This window comes from Ovis canadensis, chromosome 1, assembly GCF_042477335.2.
Source record: "Ovis canadensis isolate MfBH-ARS-UI-01 breed Bighorn chromosome 1, ARS-UI_OviCan_v2, whole genome shotgun sequence".
In the NCBI taxonomy this organism is placed as follows: domain Eukaryota; kingdom Metazoa; phylum Chordata; class Mammalia; order Artiodactyla; family Bovidae; genus Ovis; species Ovis canadensis.
The window spans coordinates 124,530,903-124,548,241 of record NC_091245.1 but is presented as its reverse complement, the minus strand read 5'-3'; the positions used below and the strand labels follow the sequence as shown (position 1 = coordinate 124,548,241).

Sequence of the window (17,339 nt, the reverse complement as noted above, 5' to 3'; positions counted from 1 at the left end):
GAGTCGGTGAAGATTCCCTGAGTTGATTTATCTGATTAACCTCATTCAGTGGGTATCCCCCTGTTCCTCCCCAACTTGATGTATATACTATTGCATGTTCTTAAAAGAGACACTCTTATTAAAAAAGAGTTCTTCTTTAATCAAAGTGATATAAGTAGCTCTACAATTTTAGGTTTCCCTTGTGTTTCAGATGTTAAAGAGTCTGCCTGCAATGCAGGAGACCTGAGTTTGATCCTTGGGTTGGGAAGATCCCCTTGAGGATTGCATGGCAATCCACTCCAGGTTTCTTGCCTGGAGAGTCCCATGAACAGAGAAGCCTGGTGGGCTACAGTCCATGGGTTTGCATAGAGCTGGACACGACTGAGTGACTAACATACACACACAGAATTCTGGAACTGCTATTCTTGCTAGTCCTTTTCTTAAAGAGGTATTTTATTATCTCCTTGCATTCTGAAACAGTGACTGTGTTATTTGGTTATTCATATGATAATCTCAGAAGCGGAAAAGTCTTAGTCATTGTTTGAACTAAACTTTTGACTTCATTGAATTATCTCTGTCCTTCACATTCCTGCTTCCCTGCCCAATCATGGATACCCATTATAGGCTTTGTGAACTTGAGATTTTGTTTATATCCTTAACATTTTCTTCTAAGCCAGTACTCTTTTCATGAATGCAGGCTTCCGCAGGAGGTTGCTCTGTTATGCTAAGATACTGTTTTCACTGTTGCTGATCTAGTTTAATGTATCTTAATCTGGCCTTAAGACTTAACAGAGTCCCATGTTAGAATTGCAAAAGACAATAGGGATCCACAGACTTTCTCTGTAAAGATCAAAATACTAAATATTTTAGGCTCTCAGTCATACACTGTTGTAACTATTCAGCTTTGCCATCTCAGTATGAAAGCAGCCATAATATGTTAAGTGAATGGGCATGGCTATGTTTCAGTGAAACTTTATTTACAAAGACAGCTGGAGGACTGGAGAACACCTATGGACTGTGGTTTGCCAACCCCTTTTCTAGATCATTTCCCTCATTTCAGAGACGAAAGAACTTCCTCTTAGAGAGGGAAAGTGATTTTGTTAATGTCACATGTCATTAGAGAGTGGAAGAGTCAAGAGTGGAATCCATATCTCCTGATATCCAGGTCCAGGGCTAGTTTTTAAAATTTATTGTTACCTTTTTTATTAAGTAAATGAAATATGAACTTTCTTTTATATAATTCTATAGTGGGCACAATGTTGTTACAAGTATGAATGAAAGCTTTCACTAAACTTATACTGATTCTACTTTAATATTGCCAGTATTCTAAATGCAGTGAAAGAGAGTTAGTCCCTTAGTCATATCTGACTCTTTGCAACCCCATGGACTGTAACCTGTCAGGCTCCTCTATCCATGGAATTCTGCAAGCAAGAATAATGGAGTAGGTAGCCATTCGCTTCTCCAGGGGATTTTCCCGACTCAGGAATCGAACCCCAGTCTCCTGCATTGCAGGCACCATTTCAGCCACCAGAAAGTGAAAGAAAGTGAAGTCGCTCAGTCATGTCCGACTCTTTGCGACCCCGTGGACTGCAGCCTACCAGGCTTCTCTGTCCATGGGATTCTCTAGGCAAGAATACTGGAGTGGGTTACCATTTCCTTCTCCAGGGGATCTTCCCGACCCAGGGACCAGGGAAGCCCTCTAAATACAGTGTTAGAGACTAAATAAAATGATCGGTGAACTTTGCTCATTCCAGTATACCAAAGACCAAGCAAAATGTTACACATGGTAATCTTCCCAGCATAATTGCTACCACTTTGCATTCCTTGATCTATTACCTGTCATCCTGGGCCCATCCCTTGGAAATCATTGAAGGACATGAGACATTTGTTGCTCTCTTCTTAACACTAGTTTATTTAAAGATTCAAAATCTTCCATTGTAGGCTTCCTGGTATCTAAAGCTAGTTTCTTGCCAGAAATGAAGATATATACACAAGTATTTTAAGAAATGACAGCTAATTTTGAGAGGAAAGTTGAAATTCCAGGAATTCTTCTTTATCACAAACCTAGGAAATGGCTGTGATATTGGCCATTTATGCAACCATGAGCAAATTTTTTTTTAAGTCTGCATAATGAAATGGTAGAAGAGTTTTCTCTAAGGTCCCTTCCTCTTTTGAGATTCTCTGACTCTTGTCTAAATATGAGAGTCATCATGATGGAGGTGGCAGGGGGTGGCAGATGATATTGCATTTAGAGAGGACACATTTCAGCTTTGTGAATAAAAACCTGATACAGATAGAGATGGTCACCTGGGCCAAAGGGCAGGTTATATATTGAAACTCTAATTTTTTACATACTCATTCCTCATTAAACATCTATTTAACAAAAATTTATTGGCTGTGTGCCAGGTGCTATGCTTTGCGTTTTTTCCTTTTTTCACTGGGACTTAATTTCCTTATTGAAAAGCCCATTGGGTAATAGCAAATATTGTTTAAAGCACTGTGATTGTATGAGATTGGATAGTACCTGTGTGCAGAACACTGATCTTCCTAGACAGTGAAGATTTGCTGATTCATCTTTATTTTTTACCCTGGCTTTCATTTAGGTCCCCAAGCAAGAACTATTCTTATGCAATCAAGTTTACCACAAGCTCAGCTGGCTTCAATATGGTAAGGAATAAAAAGTTCCTTGGTTTATATAAAGTGGAAATTTTATTTCTTAAATAGATAGGGCCTCATGAGTCTTTAGATTGACACCGTTATTTATAAGAGGTGATATATGGAGTATGCTTAATTTTTCAGTGAGTTTTAACTCACAGTGATTCAGTAGCTAAAATGATTTAAAGTTGTCCCTTTTACTTCCCCCTTTTGGTTTTTAAAAATACAGAAGCAGAGAGATTACTATAGTGAATTCTCAAGAACTCATAACACATCCTAAATAAATGCCCCTCATGGCTAGTCCTGCCTGTCCCCTCCCCCTTTCACTTATTTTAAGCCTAATCTCAGTCATTATATCATTTCCATCTGCAAATATTTCAGCCTGTATCTTCAGAAGACATAGGAATTTTTTTTCTACATGACCATAATACTGAAAGTCCACTTAAAACCGTTAATAGGAATTCTTATCATTAAGTTAATCAGATGGTGTTTAAATCCTTAGATTGTCTCACAATTTTTTATAGTTGATTTGTTCAAGTCAGGACTAAAATAAATCTATATTTTGTAACAGATGATTGATACACCTTTTAAGTCTCCTTTAACCTATAAATTTCCCCTGGTCTTATTCTCCCCTTTCCCTTACCCACCCCCACCAAAAAAAACCCCAGATCATTTGTCCTATGCTTTCTTGCAGCCCACCTTTAGCTGATTACACCCTTGTGGTGTTAATTTATTCTTGTATCTCCTGTAGATTGGAAATTAGATCTAAGGTAGAGTTTCTCCACCTCAGTGCTGTTGACATTTTTGGCATGATAACTCTTTGCTGGTTAAGTAGTGTCTCTGGCCTCTTCCAACTCCAGTAGTATGATCCCCACCCCCTACATGTGACAATCACAAATGTCTCCAGACACTGACAGATGTTCTTTGCAGTACCAAATCAATCCGTGTTTGAGAACTGCTGATTCAGATCTGAGGAGAACCACTTGTCAGATTCAAATTTGATTTTTTTTTTTTTTTTGCAAAGTGCATCAGAGATGATACTGAGTACTTTTATCATGAGGCACACAATTGTTTCTCTATTTTGTCATTAATTTTTTGTTTTTTCGGCTGCACCGCATGGCTTACGAGAGCTTAGCTCTCCAACAAGGGATCAAACCTGTACCCTCTGCAACGGAAAAGCAGAGTCCTATCCACTGGATCACCAGGGGGTTCTCTGTAATGATTTTTAGTAGCTATTGATGAGCATTGCCTAAATCCTGTAGGATTCTTTACAGTTAAATATTAACTAGAATGGTTTCTGCAGGAAGTGTTTCTCTCTCAGTTATGCATTATTCATTGATTCTGCCAGGAAGATAAACCCGGTCTGTACTGCTTACCTGCTAGGTTCCTGATTTTGCTGTAGGCACTTTGGTTTGGTTGTTTCATAAGTGGTCAAGCTCTAGGTCAAGCCCAGCCTGGCCCTTTCTGTTTTGTATTAAAGAGCCTACCTTTTGCATTAGAGTAATAATAGACCAGTTAGGAAACATCTTATCTCTGTGACACATCCAGACCTCTTGAAGTCTAGATGTGTATCAGTATCCTAGGACCCTCTGAAATAAAAGCTAAAGACCTCACATTTATGGAGGTTGGTTGTTTTCATGACACTAGCACATAATGAAATGTCTTTACCAGCGTCTGGAGGCAAGGAACGGGGTGACTGTAAAGAGACAGAGGAATTTGGGCAGTGATGAAACTGTTCTGTATATTGTAGTAGCCATACAACTGATTGTGTTTGTCAAAACTCACAGAACCATACTGTATAAAAGGGGTGGATATTATGGAAATTGTGCCTTTAAAAAAAAGGGGGGGTTTATGTCACCTGAGGAAATTTCAGAGTTTGGAGGAGTTTCTTGATTTATGGCACAGCAAAGCCCAGTTAGTTGCTCAGTGTAGCGTCTGACCTGTTGATATCTTAGTGAACAGCTTTCTTGTCTTGCATTCTCCTTTTGGTGTCCAGTTGTTTTTTTAAAAAGTCACATTCTTGGACTTGCTGGGGAAGGTCTGTTTAATTAGCTAATCCTAAATTGATTAAGATTATAAAGAACAGTGGTGATTAAATTGTGAAGTTAAGGAACAGAAAACGCCTTGCCTCTGGTTGGAGGCTGTGAAGACCCACCCTTGGAGTCCTGGATCAGGGGTTGATCCAGTTAGCTAAATGCGGCCTGGGGCTGATATTGTAGGTGAAGTTTTGTTGTAAAGACAACTGTGCCCATTCATTTCTTTGTATACTGTCTGTGGCTAGTTTCCTGCTGGAGCAGCAGAATTCAGTGTGATAGCGATTGTGTGTTCTGCAGAGCTTAAACATTTAGTATCTGACCAGATAGTCTGTGGAGCGTGGTGTTTAAACACACATGGAATGTGAGTATAAGATATTTTAAATGGGTGCAAGAACTGAGAAGCATGTAATTATAATCACAGTTAACATCAAATGCTGAACACCATCCCAGCTAGATGGGTTGTCTCATTTTGTCTTTGTAACAGTGGTATGAAGTCGGTACGATTTTTATAAACGGAGGTATAGAGGGACTCAACTGGCATAGAGTCAGAATGAGAAAACAGATCATTGAAATCACTTGTGAATAGTAACGAGCATGCATTTTCATGAAACTAGATTACAATGAACTTTCTGTTGAATAGGAATCTTTCTGACATTGATCAAGATGGAAAACTCACAGCGGAAGAATTTATCCTGGCTATGCACCTCATTGATGTAGCTATGTCTGGTCAACCACTGCCACCTGTCCTGCCCCCAGAATACATTCCACCTTCCTTTAGGTAAGGAATATTTGGTTCTCATAAGAAATTGTGTGCTAAGTATGTTCATTTCAGACTTGGCTTTGTTGGCTGTATATCTTTTGGTCATTTTTTCTTCTTGGCAATTGAATGAAATCTCCACATATTGAACTGAATCTTCTTAGGCAGCTTTTGTGTTAATCTTTGCCTGTTCCGTTCTTTAAAGTACCAATAGACTGTTAGTAAAACAATCAAATATAACATCATAAAGTTGGTGCTTTTGAGACAATCCATGTAGTCAAAACTTACCAAATAACTTTAGCAGTTAAAGTGAAACAACATCAGCCTGCACATAGAAAATAAATCATGGAGATTCTGCCTGTGAATTCTACACATTCCAGAGGTAACAAAATGTTGGCAATGTAGAAATTATAATCAGCAAAATAATGAAAGAAAATTATCCTGGTCTGAAATACAGTCTCAGTGGAGAGGTCGAGAGGGTAGTTCAGAGTCCAGTTGGGAGGACTGGTATCCCCCACCCACACACAGCCGTGTACGCATAGCCCTCTCAGACAACTGCCTCTCAAAGCTTTAACTCAAAAGACAAATTTGAGCTCTTACAAGTGCACAGAAGAACAAAAGAAGCCCAGATAAGAATTTCTGTCCTGATTCCTCCAATGTTGGGAAAGATTAGGGGCAAAGTCTCCATAAAAGAATGAGACATGGAACCATTGCGATCAGCACATATGAAGTACAGGGAAGCTGAGAACACTGTGTAGGAAGAACAGTAGCTGGACAGTTTGTTCATAAAATCTCACAGCTGCAAGAATCACAAGAGACACTTAACACTGGTGGCTATGTTTGTGTGTTTGTGTGTGTGTGTGTGTGTGTGTGTTGCTCAGTTGTGTCCGTTTCCAGGCTTTTTTGTCCATGGGGATTCTCCAGGCAAGAAGAACGAAGTGGATTACCATGCCCTCCTCCAGGGGATCTTCCCAACCCAGGGATTGGCAGACTCTTTACCATCTGAGCTGCAGGGTGGAAGCCAACATAAAAAAAGCGTAGAAGGAAGATAGGTAGACTGGTTTAAAAGAGCAAGATAATGGGGGAAGGTGAAACTAGCTAGTAAACTATGTGATTTGTTTTTAAGGACTATTAAGTGTAGTCATTTCATGTGTTTATTAAGAGAGCAAATGTAGAGATTGTGGAAAGGGAAAGGAGATGCTGACAATTAGCAGAGTTGCTAGTCTTCCCTTGGAAGAATTTAATATTCCACAGGAGGGAAACTGTGTCTCAGGCACCACTGTAACCAGTTGATGATTGTTAACTGATTTAATCCTTTGAAATTGTCCTAATTTTGTGATGGTTCTAAATATTTAAATGACCTTGGCATTCAGAGTCTGATGACATTCAGACATTCATTTTTTAAAGACTCTTTATATAAATGGAGAAGAGCACATCTTTACCATTTCCTCACCAAAAATGACATCTGCTCCATTTTCTATGGCATAATCTTTAAAAGGTAGTTTTTCATGGTTTGCTCAATTCTATCTTGGCAACTAGACATTAAACCATTTTCTTTCTTCCACAATTGCAGAAGAGTTCGATCTGGTAGTGGTATATCTGTCATAAGCTCAACTTCAGTGGATCAGAGGTTGCCAGAAGAACCAGTTTTGGAAGATGAACAGCAACAACTAGAAAAGAAACTACCTGGTAAGACAGTCTTCATATTTGAATTTTTTAGCCTGTTAGAGATTTTCTGTCTCTAAGGCAAAGATGGAGGTAAAATATATTTAGCTAATGACATTATTGCTATGTTTCTTTAACTGACTTTAGTCAGAAAGGAGACACTTTGCATATGCTTTTTGGACTTTAATATATGTATAGAATGTACTGATGCACCTTTGTTCTAGCTCTTAAATTGAAATCTATTTAACACTTACCGGAAATTTTATAAATGTAATCTATAAAGCACTGAAAATTGATAAGTTTTTAAGGTAATGGCTTAATACCACCAGTACAGAAATAGAATGTAAAGTTGCCTACTGTTGTTTTCTCATGTTATAGAATCGAAAGCTCCGTGATAGCAAGAAGCTATTTTAAATTTAATAGGAACCTAATATAAATTACCCTCATTTACAATGAGAAATTCATCATACTATTAAAATATTCTCTGGTGGTTATGAATTATTAATATGAAATGATAATTGATACTAAGACACCCTAATGAAATTTATTATGGAGTCTCTTCATGGAAAATACTCTGTCAGTGTCATTTTGCTGCATTTCAAGTGCTCAGGGAATAATCGACTTGCTGAGGACACTACTAGCTCTCCCGCTCACCTCTTCAACTAAATTACTTTTTGTTCACTGAAGCTGCTTCCTGAAAATGTTCTTTGTGGAAGTGTGTTGAGTAGAGTGAAGAATCTAAATGTTAATAATACATGGTCCATGCCCTCTAGAAGGTTATGATACAACTGAAGATTTAAGACATCCATATAAAAAACCATCAAAGCAATGCATAACAGTGATAAATTTGTGAAGGCAGAATTATAGATACACAGCAGAGCTTACTTGTGGTTGATTAACACAAACTGGCAAATACACTGGCAGTTAAATCTCCATGGAAGAGGTAACAGTGGAGTTGAGATTTGAAGATTAATAGGGTCCTTACAGGGCTGGGAAGGAGGAACATCTCAGGTTAATAATCATGGGAATAAAGTCTTCAAGCAAATAAATACAGGAATCCTTACAATTTGCAATTTTCTTTTTCTGTTGGTGGAAGATATTTAATTATTTTTTTTGGCTGCACTGGGTCTTCATTGCTAAGCAAGGGCTTTCTATAGTTGAGGCAAGCTGGGTCAACTCTGAATTATGGTGTGCGGGCTTCTCATTGCAGTGGCTTCTCTCTGTTGCTGAGCAAAGAAAGGCTCTGGACGAGCTGGCTTCAGTAACTGGAGCTCTCAGGCTTAGTTGTCCCAGTAAGTGTGTGGAGTCTCTTCCTGGACCAGGGATCGAACCCATGTCCCCTGCATTGGCAGGTGGATTCCTGTCTACTGTGCCACCAGGGAAGTCCAACATTTCAAGTTTTGAACAAGATGTGACATTACTAGAGGTTTTGGTTAATGCATTCTTTCTTTCAACAGCTGTTTATTATGTGCCTCTGTGTATCAGAAATGGGGCCAGATTTTGGAATTAAAAAGGTATACAGGGACTTTAAGTTTGTTTTTTTTTTTAATTGAGGTAAAATTTGCTTAACATAATATTGGTCATTCAAAGTCAGCTAGTCTGGGTGCCTTAAACAGCAGAAATTCATTTCTCACAGTTCTGGAGGATAGAAAAGCCCATGATCAGGATGCCATCCAGTTCTGTTCCTGGTGGGGCGCTTTTCCTGACTTGCAGATGGCTGCACTCTCATCAGATCCTCACTTGGCCTTTTCTGGGTGTGTGCACATGAAAAGAGAAAGATGGCTCTCCCTTTTCTTATAAGGCCACTAATTCATAATGAAGGTCCCATAGTCATGACTTTATCTTAACCCAAGTTATAAAGGTCCCATCTCCAAATACCAGCCCACTGGGGGTTACTGCTCCCACATCTGAATTGATAGGGTAGAAAACACTCAGTCCAAAACAATGGCTGTAGCTAGTTACTCAACATTTTCCCTTTTCCCTAGTCCCTAGTAATCATCAGCCTGCTGTGTCTTTTGATTTACCCCCTCTGAATATTTCATAGAAATAGTGTTATGCAGTTAGTGTTGTTTTGTCTGGCTTCTTTCACTTAGCATAGCATTTGAGATTTTATCCACAGTGTTGTTCAGTTGCTCAGCTGTGTCCTACTCTTTGCAACCCCATGGACTGCAGCATGCCAGGCTTCCGTGTCTTTCACCATCTCCTAGAGTTTGCTCAAACTCATGCCCATCGAGTCAGTGATGCCATCCAACCATCTCATCCTCTGTCATCCCCTTCTCCTCCTGCCTTCAATCTTTCCCAGCATCAGGGTCTTTTCCAATGAGTCAGCTCTTTGCATCAGGTTTCCAAAGTATTGGAGCTTCAGCTTCAGCATCAGTCCTTCCAGTGAATATTCAGGATTGATTTCCTTTAGGATTGACTGGTTTGATAGCCTTGCAGTCCAAGGGACTTTCAAGAGTCTTCTCCAACACCACAGTTCAAAAGCATCAGTTCTTTGGTTTTCAGCCTTTTTTGTGGTCCAAGATCCCCTGGAGAAGGGGATTACCCACTCCAGTATCCTGGCCTCCAGAATTCCATGGACTTTATAGTCTATGGGGTTGCAAAGAGCCGGGCATGACTGAATGGTTTCCACTTTCGTTTTTCTCACATCCAGCTCTCATACCGACTCGATGGACATGAGTTTGAGCAAACTCCAGCAGATGGTGAAAGACAGGGAAGCCTGGCATGCTGCAGTCCATGGGGTTGCAAAGAGTAGGACACAGCTGAGCAACTGAACAACACTGTGGATAAAATCTCAAATGCTATGCTAAGTGAAAGAAGCCAGACAAAACAACACTAACTGCATAACACTATTTCTATGAAATATTCAGAGGGGGTAAATCTATTGTGGATAAAATCTCAAAAATACCATGCTAAGTGAAAGAAGCCAGACATAAAGCAACACCAACTACTGGAGAAACATAGCTTTGACTATACAGACCTTTGCTGGTGAAGTGATGTCTCTGCTTTTTAATACACTGTCTAGGTTTGCATTCCTTTCTCTGGCTGAGAGGACTTGCAGTTTTAAAGTGGCAGAGTGAAATGGATGTTGCCTCTTCTGAAACCACTAAAGGAGCAAAAAGAACAAGAAAACAAAACTTGCTTACCATCTCTGATCTCTCATCTAACCGCCATGTTTAAGGAAAGTGTCTTCAGTAGAGGCCAGGCAGGAACGTGGGAAGAAGCCAAAAGGATGCTCACAGCTACATATCTCAAGACAAAGTGTGAAGTGACAGTTCTTGAAATAGATTGAGAACAATGGGAATGGCGTGCTGCACAGGCTGGCAGTGAGAGCTTCCAGTGTCTGGGGTGGGCTCCCAGGAGAAGCATGTGAAGCAAACACAAAACTGAGTTGACACTGCTGAAAACACAGAAGGGACATGGAGCATGGAACGTTTTTGTTTTTGTTTTTTTTAAGTAAAATAAAATGGGTGCAAACAGTGTTAGCAAGGATCAGAGAAAAAAAATTGTTGACCTGAGGATAGTCTAAAACCTTGGTGTTCTTAAAAGAAGGAAACTGAATAATAGGTTGGAAAAACTAGTTTACTGAGTGTCCTCTGCATAGTGATTAGGGCACAACCTACTCTTCAGTGTGAAACCCAGGAGGAGGCGTATCATCTTACCTCTATTTTCAGAAACCGTTCTGTTTGTTAAAATTGAAAACAGAATGGCACAGTTTTATGCAAAGGAAAAAGAGGTAGAAAGGGAAGGACTTTCCTGGTGGTCCAATGGTTAAGACTCTGGGCTCCCAATGCAGGGAGCTAGTGTCCAATCCCTGGTTGGGGAATTAAGATACCTCACGCCTGGTGGTCAAAGAAAAAGAGGTAGAAAGGGAGAAGTTTGTGGTATAGAGGAGAGAGAGGGTCAGTTGCTAAACCAAGGTCGTAGAAAAAAGAAAGGATAGAGTAACAGGGAAGGTATGGAGAATGAGTGATGATGAAGAAGTTCTGTCGAAAGATTATTCCAGAAACCAAGTTGTGGGCGTTTTGAATGCTGTGGTGCAGTTCATCTGCAGCGTATGTAAACGAGACGCTAAGTGAAAGGGCCTGTACCTGGTGCTTATCCATGAGGGCAGAAGCAGGCGGGAAGCTTAGGGAGTTGGTATCTGCAGGTCCCTTACTCACTGACGATGTGCCGTGGAGTTTTTCCTTTGAAAATGTCTGTTGAACATCTTATGGCTTTTCATAATCGTCCTGTCTCTTGTCTGAAAGTAACCTTTGAAGATAAGAAGCGGGAGAACTTTGAACGGGGCAACCTGGAGCTGGAGAAGCGGAGACAAGCTCTCTTGGAGCAGCAGCGTAAAGAGCAGGAGCGCCTGGCCCAGCTGGAGCGGGCAGAGCAAGAGAGGAAGGAGCGGGAGCGCCAGGAGCAGGAGCGCAAAAGACAGCTGGAGCTGGAAAAGCAGCTAGAGAAGCAGCGGGAGCTGGAGCGGCAGAGGGAGGAGGAGCGAAGGAAGGAAATCGAGAGGCGGGAGGTGAGCGGCCGGAAACAGTCCTGCCATTAACACAGGCGCTCTTCTAGAATCGTTTAAGTGTCAGTAGTATATCGGGGCCTCCCTGACGGCTCAGCAGGTAAAGAGAGATGGCAGGAGACACAAATCCAATCCCTGGTCTGGGGAACTGAGATTCCCACATGCTATGTGCTCAGTGGCTCAGTCATGTCCAACTCTCTGCGACCCCATGGACTGCAGGCCCGCCAGGCTCCTCTGTCCGTGGGATTCTCCAGGCAAGAATACTGGAGTGGGTTGCTATGCACTCCTCCAGGGGACCTTCCAACCCAAAGATCCGAACCTAGGTCTCCCACATGGCAGGCAGATTCTTTATACCGTCTAAGTTTGAAGAAACTAAATTTTAAGAAAGCATAAAAATATGGCCTTCCCTGATGGCTCAGTGGTAAAGAATCTGCCTGCCAGTGCAGAAGATGCTGGTTTGATCCCTGGAATGGGAAAATCCCCTGGAGAAGGAAATGGCATCCAGTCCAATATTCTTGTCTGGAAAATCCCATGGACTGAAGAGCCTGGCGGGCCACACTCCTTGGTGTCACAAAGAGTCAGGGACGAATGAGTGCCTGAGCACAACACAGCAATAATGTATTAACCCAGTCTTGTTTCTTTCTTTTTACAATTCAGTAGTTTTAGTTATTCACAGAGTTGTGTGACCATCACCACTGATTCATCACCCTGAAAAGAAATTCCTTAACCATTAAGGAGTTACTACTCCCCTTTCCTATTTGGCCTTGCCCTTAATTTACTCTCTGTCTCTACACTTTTGCCTATTCTGGACATTTTGGATAAACGGAATCATAGAATATGTGGCTTTTTGTGTCTGGCTTTCACTTTCAAGGTTCATCCAGTATGTAGATTGAATAAACACTTACTCCTTTTTATAACTGAGTATTATTCCATTACCTGGATAGACAACATTTTATTTATCTACTCATCAATCTGATGGACATTTGGGGTTTTTTTTCCTACCTTTTGGGTATTTTGAATAATGTTGCTGTGAACATTCATATACAAGTTTTTGATAACTGAGTCTTATGACAAACTATTGCTATCAATTATGTATTTTTTAGCCTTTTTTCTGCATTCATATAGAAAGGTTCATATGGTGGAGAAGCTGAGGGTTTACTGAAATGGTTTTTTTAAACCACTGTGTTGGTAACACACTAAATAATTAAAGTGTTTGGCATCTTTTTCTTTTTCCACTTTAGAAAACAAGTCTAGTAATCTTTACTGTGTTTTATGGAAGGCTTCCTAAATTTGGTGCCATACCTGGATATGGGCCAAGCCAATCTCTTGTCTGTCTTTCCAGTTTTAGTATGTTGTGACAGAAGCAATGCCATGCTCCTCTTGTGTGGATGAAATGTATTTTAACGGTGAAGGATTTTTTTCTTTATAAAAAAATAATACTTTGGTTTCATCTCCTGATGATTGCTTTTGAAAACTTCTAGCTGTAAGCTGCCTTTTCATTCAGTCACTCACACACAGATAATAACAAGATTTTCCTTTCCAGAATGACAGCCAAAAGATAGACCACCTTTCCTTCTTCAATTTTTTTTTAAAGCATTTCAGAGTGTTTGTTCAGAACTATATAATTGACATTTATGATGTGCCAGGCATTGATTAAGTTCCTGGAGATGTTGTGGTGACTAGGTACCCACCTGTCCTCCAGGCCCTTACAGTGTAGCTGGAGCACAAATATGTAAGAAGCAGTTATGATACAATGAAGAATGCCAGGTGCCCTGACATATCCTCTGCCTAGCAGCCATCAGAGTCAGGGTTGAAGAGAGCTGATGTTGCTGGAAAAATTACAGAACCTTCTGTGCTAACAAGGAAACAAATGATTAGGGATGTAGGAGTCATGGACTTTTAAAGTGAAAGTGAAAGTGAAGTCACTCAGTCGTGTCCGACTCTTCACGACCCCATGGACTGCAGCCCACCAGGCCTCTGCCCATGGGGTTTTCCAGGCAAGAGTACTGGAGTGGGTTGCTATTTCCTTCTCCAGTGCATGAAAGTGAAAAGTGAAAGTGAAATCGCTTAGCTGTGTCCGACTCGTAGCGACCCCATGGACTGCAGCCTACCAGGCTCCTCTGCCCATGGGGTTTTCCAGGCAAGAGTACTGGAGTGGGTTGCCATTGCCTTCTCCATGGACTTTTAAAGCTTGAGATAAATAATAATTTCTCCTGTGACAGAAGAAATAATAATTACTTGTTTGATGGAAGAAAGTTTTTGTTTTGTTTTGTGCTTTTGTTCTGGGGTGTTTCCTAGGTTAATTTGCCTTTTTTGAAACGATAATTTTGTTGTATTTATTTGGCTGTTCTAGGTCTTAGTTGCAGCGTGCGGGATCTTTAGTTGAAGCATGTGGTATCTAGTTCCTTGACCAGGGATTGAACCCAGGCATCCTGCTTTGGGATCTCGGAGTCCTAGCCACCAGGCAACTCCCATAAGTTTCCTTGTTTTCTTTTATGAGTCAGTAAATAAGGAAGAGCAGGTTTACTTACTACACGAAGCATCCTTAAAGGCCTAAGGAACTGAATGTCAGTGATCCAGTAGTCCTTTCTGTTCTCAACCCATGTGACTGTGATAGCCTTTCTGAATATTCTCTTTTTTCCCATTGAAGTAATAAGATATTTGCATGAAATTTTGTGCTGTCTTATAATGAAAGTCACTTGTCATGTTTAATACCATTTCATCCCTAAAAGAAAAGACTTACTAGATGTAACGTTTATTAAGAGGCATTGAAGAATGTAAGAACTGAACAGTTAGTAAATTGTCTGTTTGTGTATGTCACAGGCTGCGAAGCGGGAGCTTGAAAGGCAAAGACAGCTTGAATGGGAACGGAATCGAAGACAAGAACTATTAAATCAAAGAAACAAAGAACAAGAAGACATAGTTGTACTGAAAGCAAAGAAAAAGACTTTGGAATTTGAATTAGAAGCTCTAGTGAGTAGTTTGATTGTGCTTTAGGAACCCACTTGCATTGAATTGTTAAATGCTAATGATTCTTATTATTTTTCACTTGTTAAAGAATGATAAAAAACATCAATTAGAAGGAAAACTTCAGGATATCAGATGTCGATTGACAACCCAAAGGCAAGAAATTGAGAGCACAAACAAATCTAGAGAGTTGAGAATTGCAGAAATCACCCACCTACAACAGCAACTACAGGTGAGAAAATATGTCCCTTAAAAGCCTTTTGGCTTCCATGCCTTTCTTTGATTCATTTCATTCACTTATTCACTCAGCAAGCAGCAAGCATCTAGCAGGCCAAGATGAAGCAGACAGGGAACTTGCCTGAACGTAGCTATTGCTCAGTTGCTAAGTCGTGTCCGACTCTGTGACCCCGTGGACTGCAGCACCCCAGGCTTCGCTGTCCTTCACTGTCTCCCGGAATTTGCTCAGACTCGTGTCCATTGAGTTGGTGATGCCATCCAATCAGCTCATCCTCTGAAAGTAGGCTGTCTGGTAATTCAGCACACTTGCTGGGACTGCTGCATGCCAACTCAGTGCAAGCGCCGGTAAGCACTGAGGATCCAGCAGTGGATAGCAGAGATAGAAACCCTGCCCTCATGGAGCTTACCTTCTGCTTGCAGGGTAGATAAGGACTCAGGAAATAAGACAAGCATGTTCTCTATTAGAAGAGGGAAAGTTGCTCTGGAGAGCGAGTAGGGAAGAGAGTCTCCAGTAGAGAGGCCTGTGATTTTAAGTAATGTGGTCAGGTCAGGCAACTCTGTGAGTATGATGCTGGGGCAAAGACTTGAAAGAGGTGAATGGCTGAGCCAGATGGACATCTAGCAGAACAAGTTCTAGGTCGGGCAGCAGTTGTGCAGAAGAACTAAGGCTACAAGCTGGTCTCTGGGATGCCAGTTACAGCAAGGAGACAGCTATGGTTGGAGCAGTTGGGGGCTGGATCGTGCAGGACCTGTAGTCTACTGCTGGGACTTTGGCTTTACCATGATAACCACAATAAAGAAGTACAATTAAGTATATCGGGGGAGTTCCAGAGATACGTGTATAGAGAATAGTTGGAGACACAGTGGAGTACTCTAAGCAGTTCTGCTTTCATTTTATTACCTATTCAGCCTTCACCACCAAGTTGTTAAAATTTCATCTGGTTTGGTTTCAAGTGTTGAGTTAGAGGGGGTATCCAATTCATGTAGATACTGTTCTGCATACCATCCTAAAAGGTGATCAGTTTTGGACACCGTGACTTTAATTTCAGCTTGTTTTTCTCAGCCTGACAGTTTTGAGATTTATCCATATTTTTGATTGAATCAGTCCTCTGTTCTTTTTCATCAGTTCAGTCAGTTCAGTCACTCAGTTGTGTCCAGCTCTTTTTGTGACCCCATGGACTGTGGCTTGCCAGGTCTCCCTGTCCATCACCAACTCCCAGAGCTTGCTCAGATTCATGTCCATCAAGTTGGTGACACCATCCAACCATCTCATGCTTTGTTGTTCCCTTCTCCTCCTTTACCAGTGAGTCAGCTCTTGGCATCAGGTGGCCAAAGTATTGACGCTTCAGCTTCAACATCGGTCCTTCCAATGAATATTCAGGACTGATTTCCTTTAGGATTGACTGGTTTAATCTCCTTGCAGTCCAAGGGACCCTCAAGAGTCTTCTCCAACACCACAGTTCAAAAGCATCAATTCTTCGGCATTCAGCTTTCTTTATACTCCATCTCTCACATTCATACATGACTACTGGAAAAAGCAGAGCTTTGACTAGATGGAAAATTTGGCATTACTTTGTTGGCAAAGTAATGTCTCTCCTTTTTAATATGCTGTCTAGGTTGGTCATAGCTTTTCTTCCTCTTCATCACTGAGTAGTATTTCCTTGTTTATCCCATCACCTGCTGAGGGACATTTAGGTTTTTTCCAGATTTGGATGTTATGACTAAAGCTGCAATGAGTATTTGCTTATATTTCTTTATGTGGAATTATATTTTATTTCTCTTGGTTAAAGTTTAGGAGGGGAATTACTGTCATATAAGTATGTGCTTAGCCATGTCAGAGTCTACCAAACTGTTTCTACAGTGGTTGTGTCATTTCACATTCTCACCAGCAGTGCACCAGCCCTTCAGCTGCCCCTCACTCTCGCCAACACTCCCTTTTGTCATTGTTTTTAGCGTCTCTGGTGGGTGGGCAACAATGTCTCATGTAACTTTAATCTGCATCTTCCTGAAGGCTGAACGCTGTTGGCTGTTGGTTCTTATGTGTATTAACGTGCATCTTCCATATGTGTTTTGTGAACAAATCTTTAACTCATCCTTTACTGGGTTGCTTATCTGATTATCACAGTTCTTTATATAGTCTTATAAGAAGTCCTTTGTCAGATAGGTGTTTTGCAAATATTTTCACCTAGTCTCTGGCTTGCCTTTTCATTTTTGTAATGGTGTTTCTTAAAGGGCAGATGTTTTAACTTTTAAAGTTCAGTTTATTTTTTCTCTTACAGTTTTTTATGTTCTATCTAAGAAAGCTTTAACTATCCCAAGGTTGCAGATGTTTTCCCTTATGTTTTCTTCCAGAAGTTTTACACTTTTATCTAATATATTTAGTTCTATGATCCAGTTTTGATTGATTTTTATGTTAAGTGCAAGGTAAGGTAGTGAGAGTCACTTTTTTCCATACTCACACCCAGTTTATTCTATCAATGTTTATTAAAAACCTTAGTAGCTTGTTGATAATCAGCTGACCACATTTGTAAAA

The 17,339-nt window shown here is 40.6% G+C and overlaps 1 protein-coding gene across 6 annotated transcripts in view; it reads left to right on the top strand.

Annotated features, from left to right (window-relative positions):
- ITSN1 (intersectin 1) overlaps positions 1 to 17,339 on the top strand; it is a 242,598-nt gene that overhangs the window by 106,789 nt on the left and 118,470 nt on the right. For all 6 annotated transcript variants that reach the window (XM_069548934.1, XM_069548931.1, XM_069548932.1 and 3 more), the window contains exons 9-14: positions 2,583 to 2,646; positions 5,311 to 5,448; positions 7,001 to 7,116; positions 11,343 to 11,605; positions 14,426 to 14,575; positions 14,661 to 14,801. In XM_069548934.1, the coding sequence (XP_069405035.1) occupies positions 2,583 to 2,646; positions 5,311 to 5,448; positions 7,001 to 7,116; positions 11,343 to 11,605; positions 14,426 to 14,575; positions 14,661 to 14,801 (872 nt within the window). The remainder of the gene's footprint in view (positions 1 to 2,582; positions 2,647 to 5,310; positions 5,449 to 7,000; positions 7,117 to 11,342; positions 11,606 to 14,425; positions 14,576 to 14,660; positions 14,802 to 17,339) is intronic.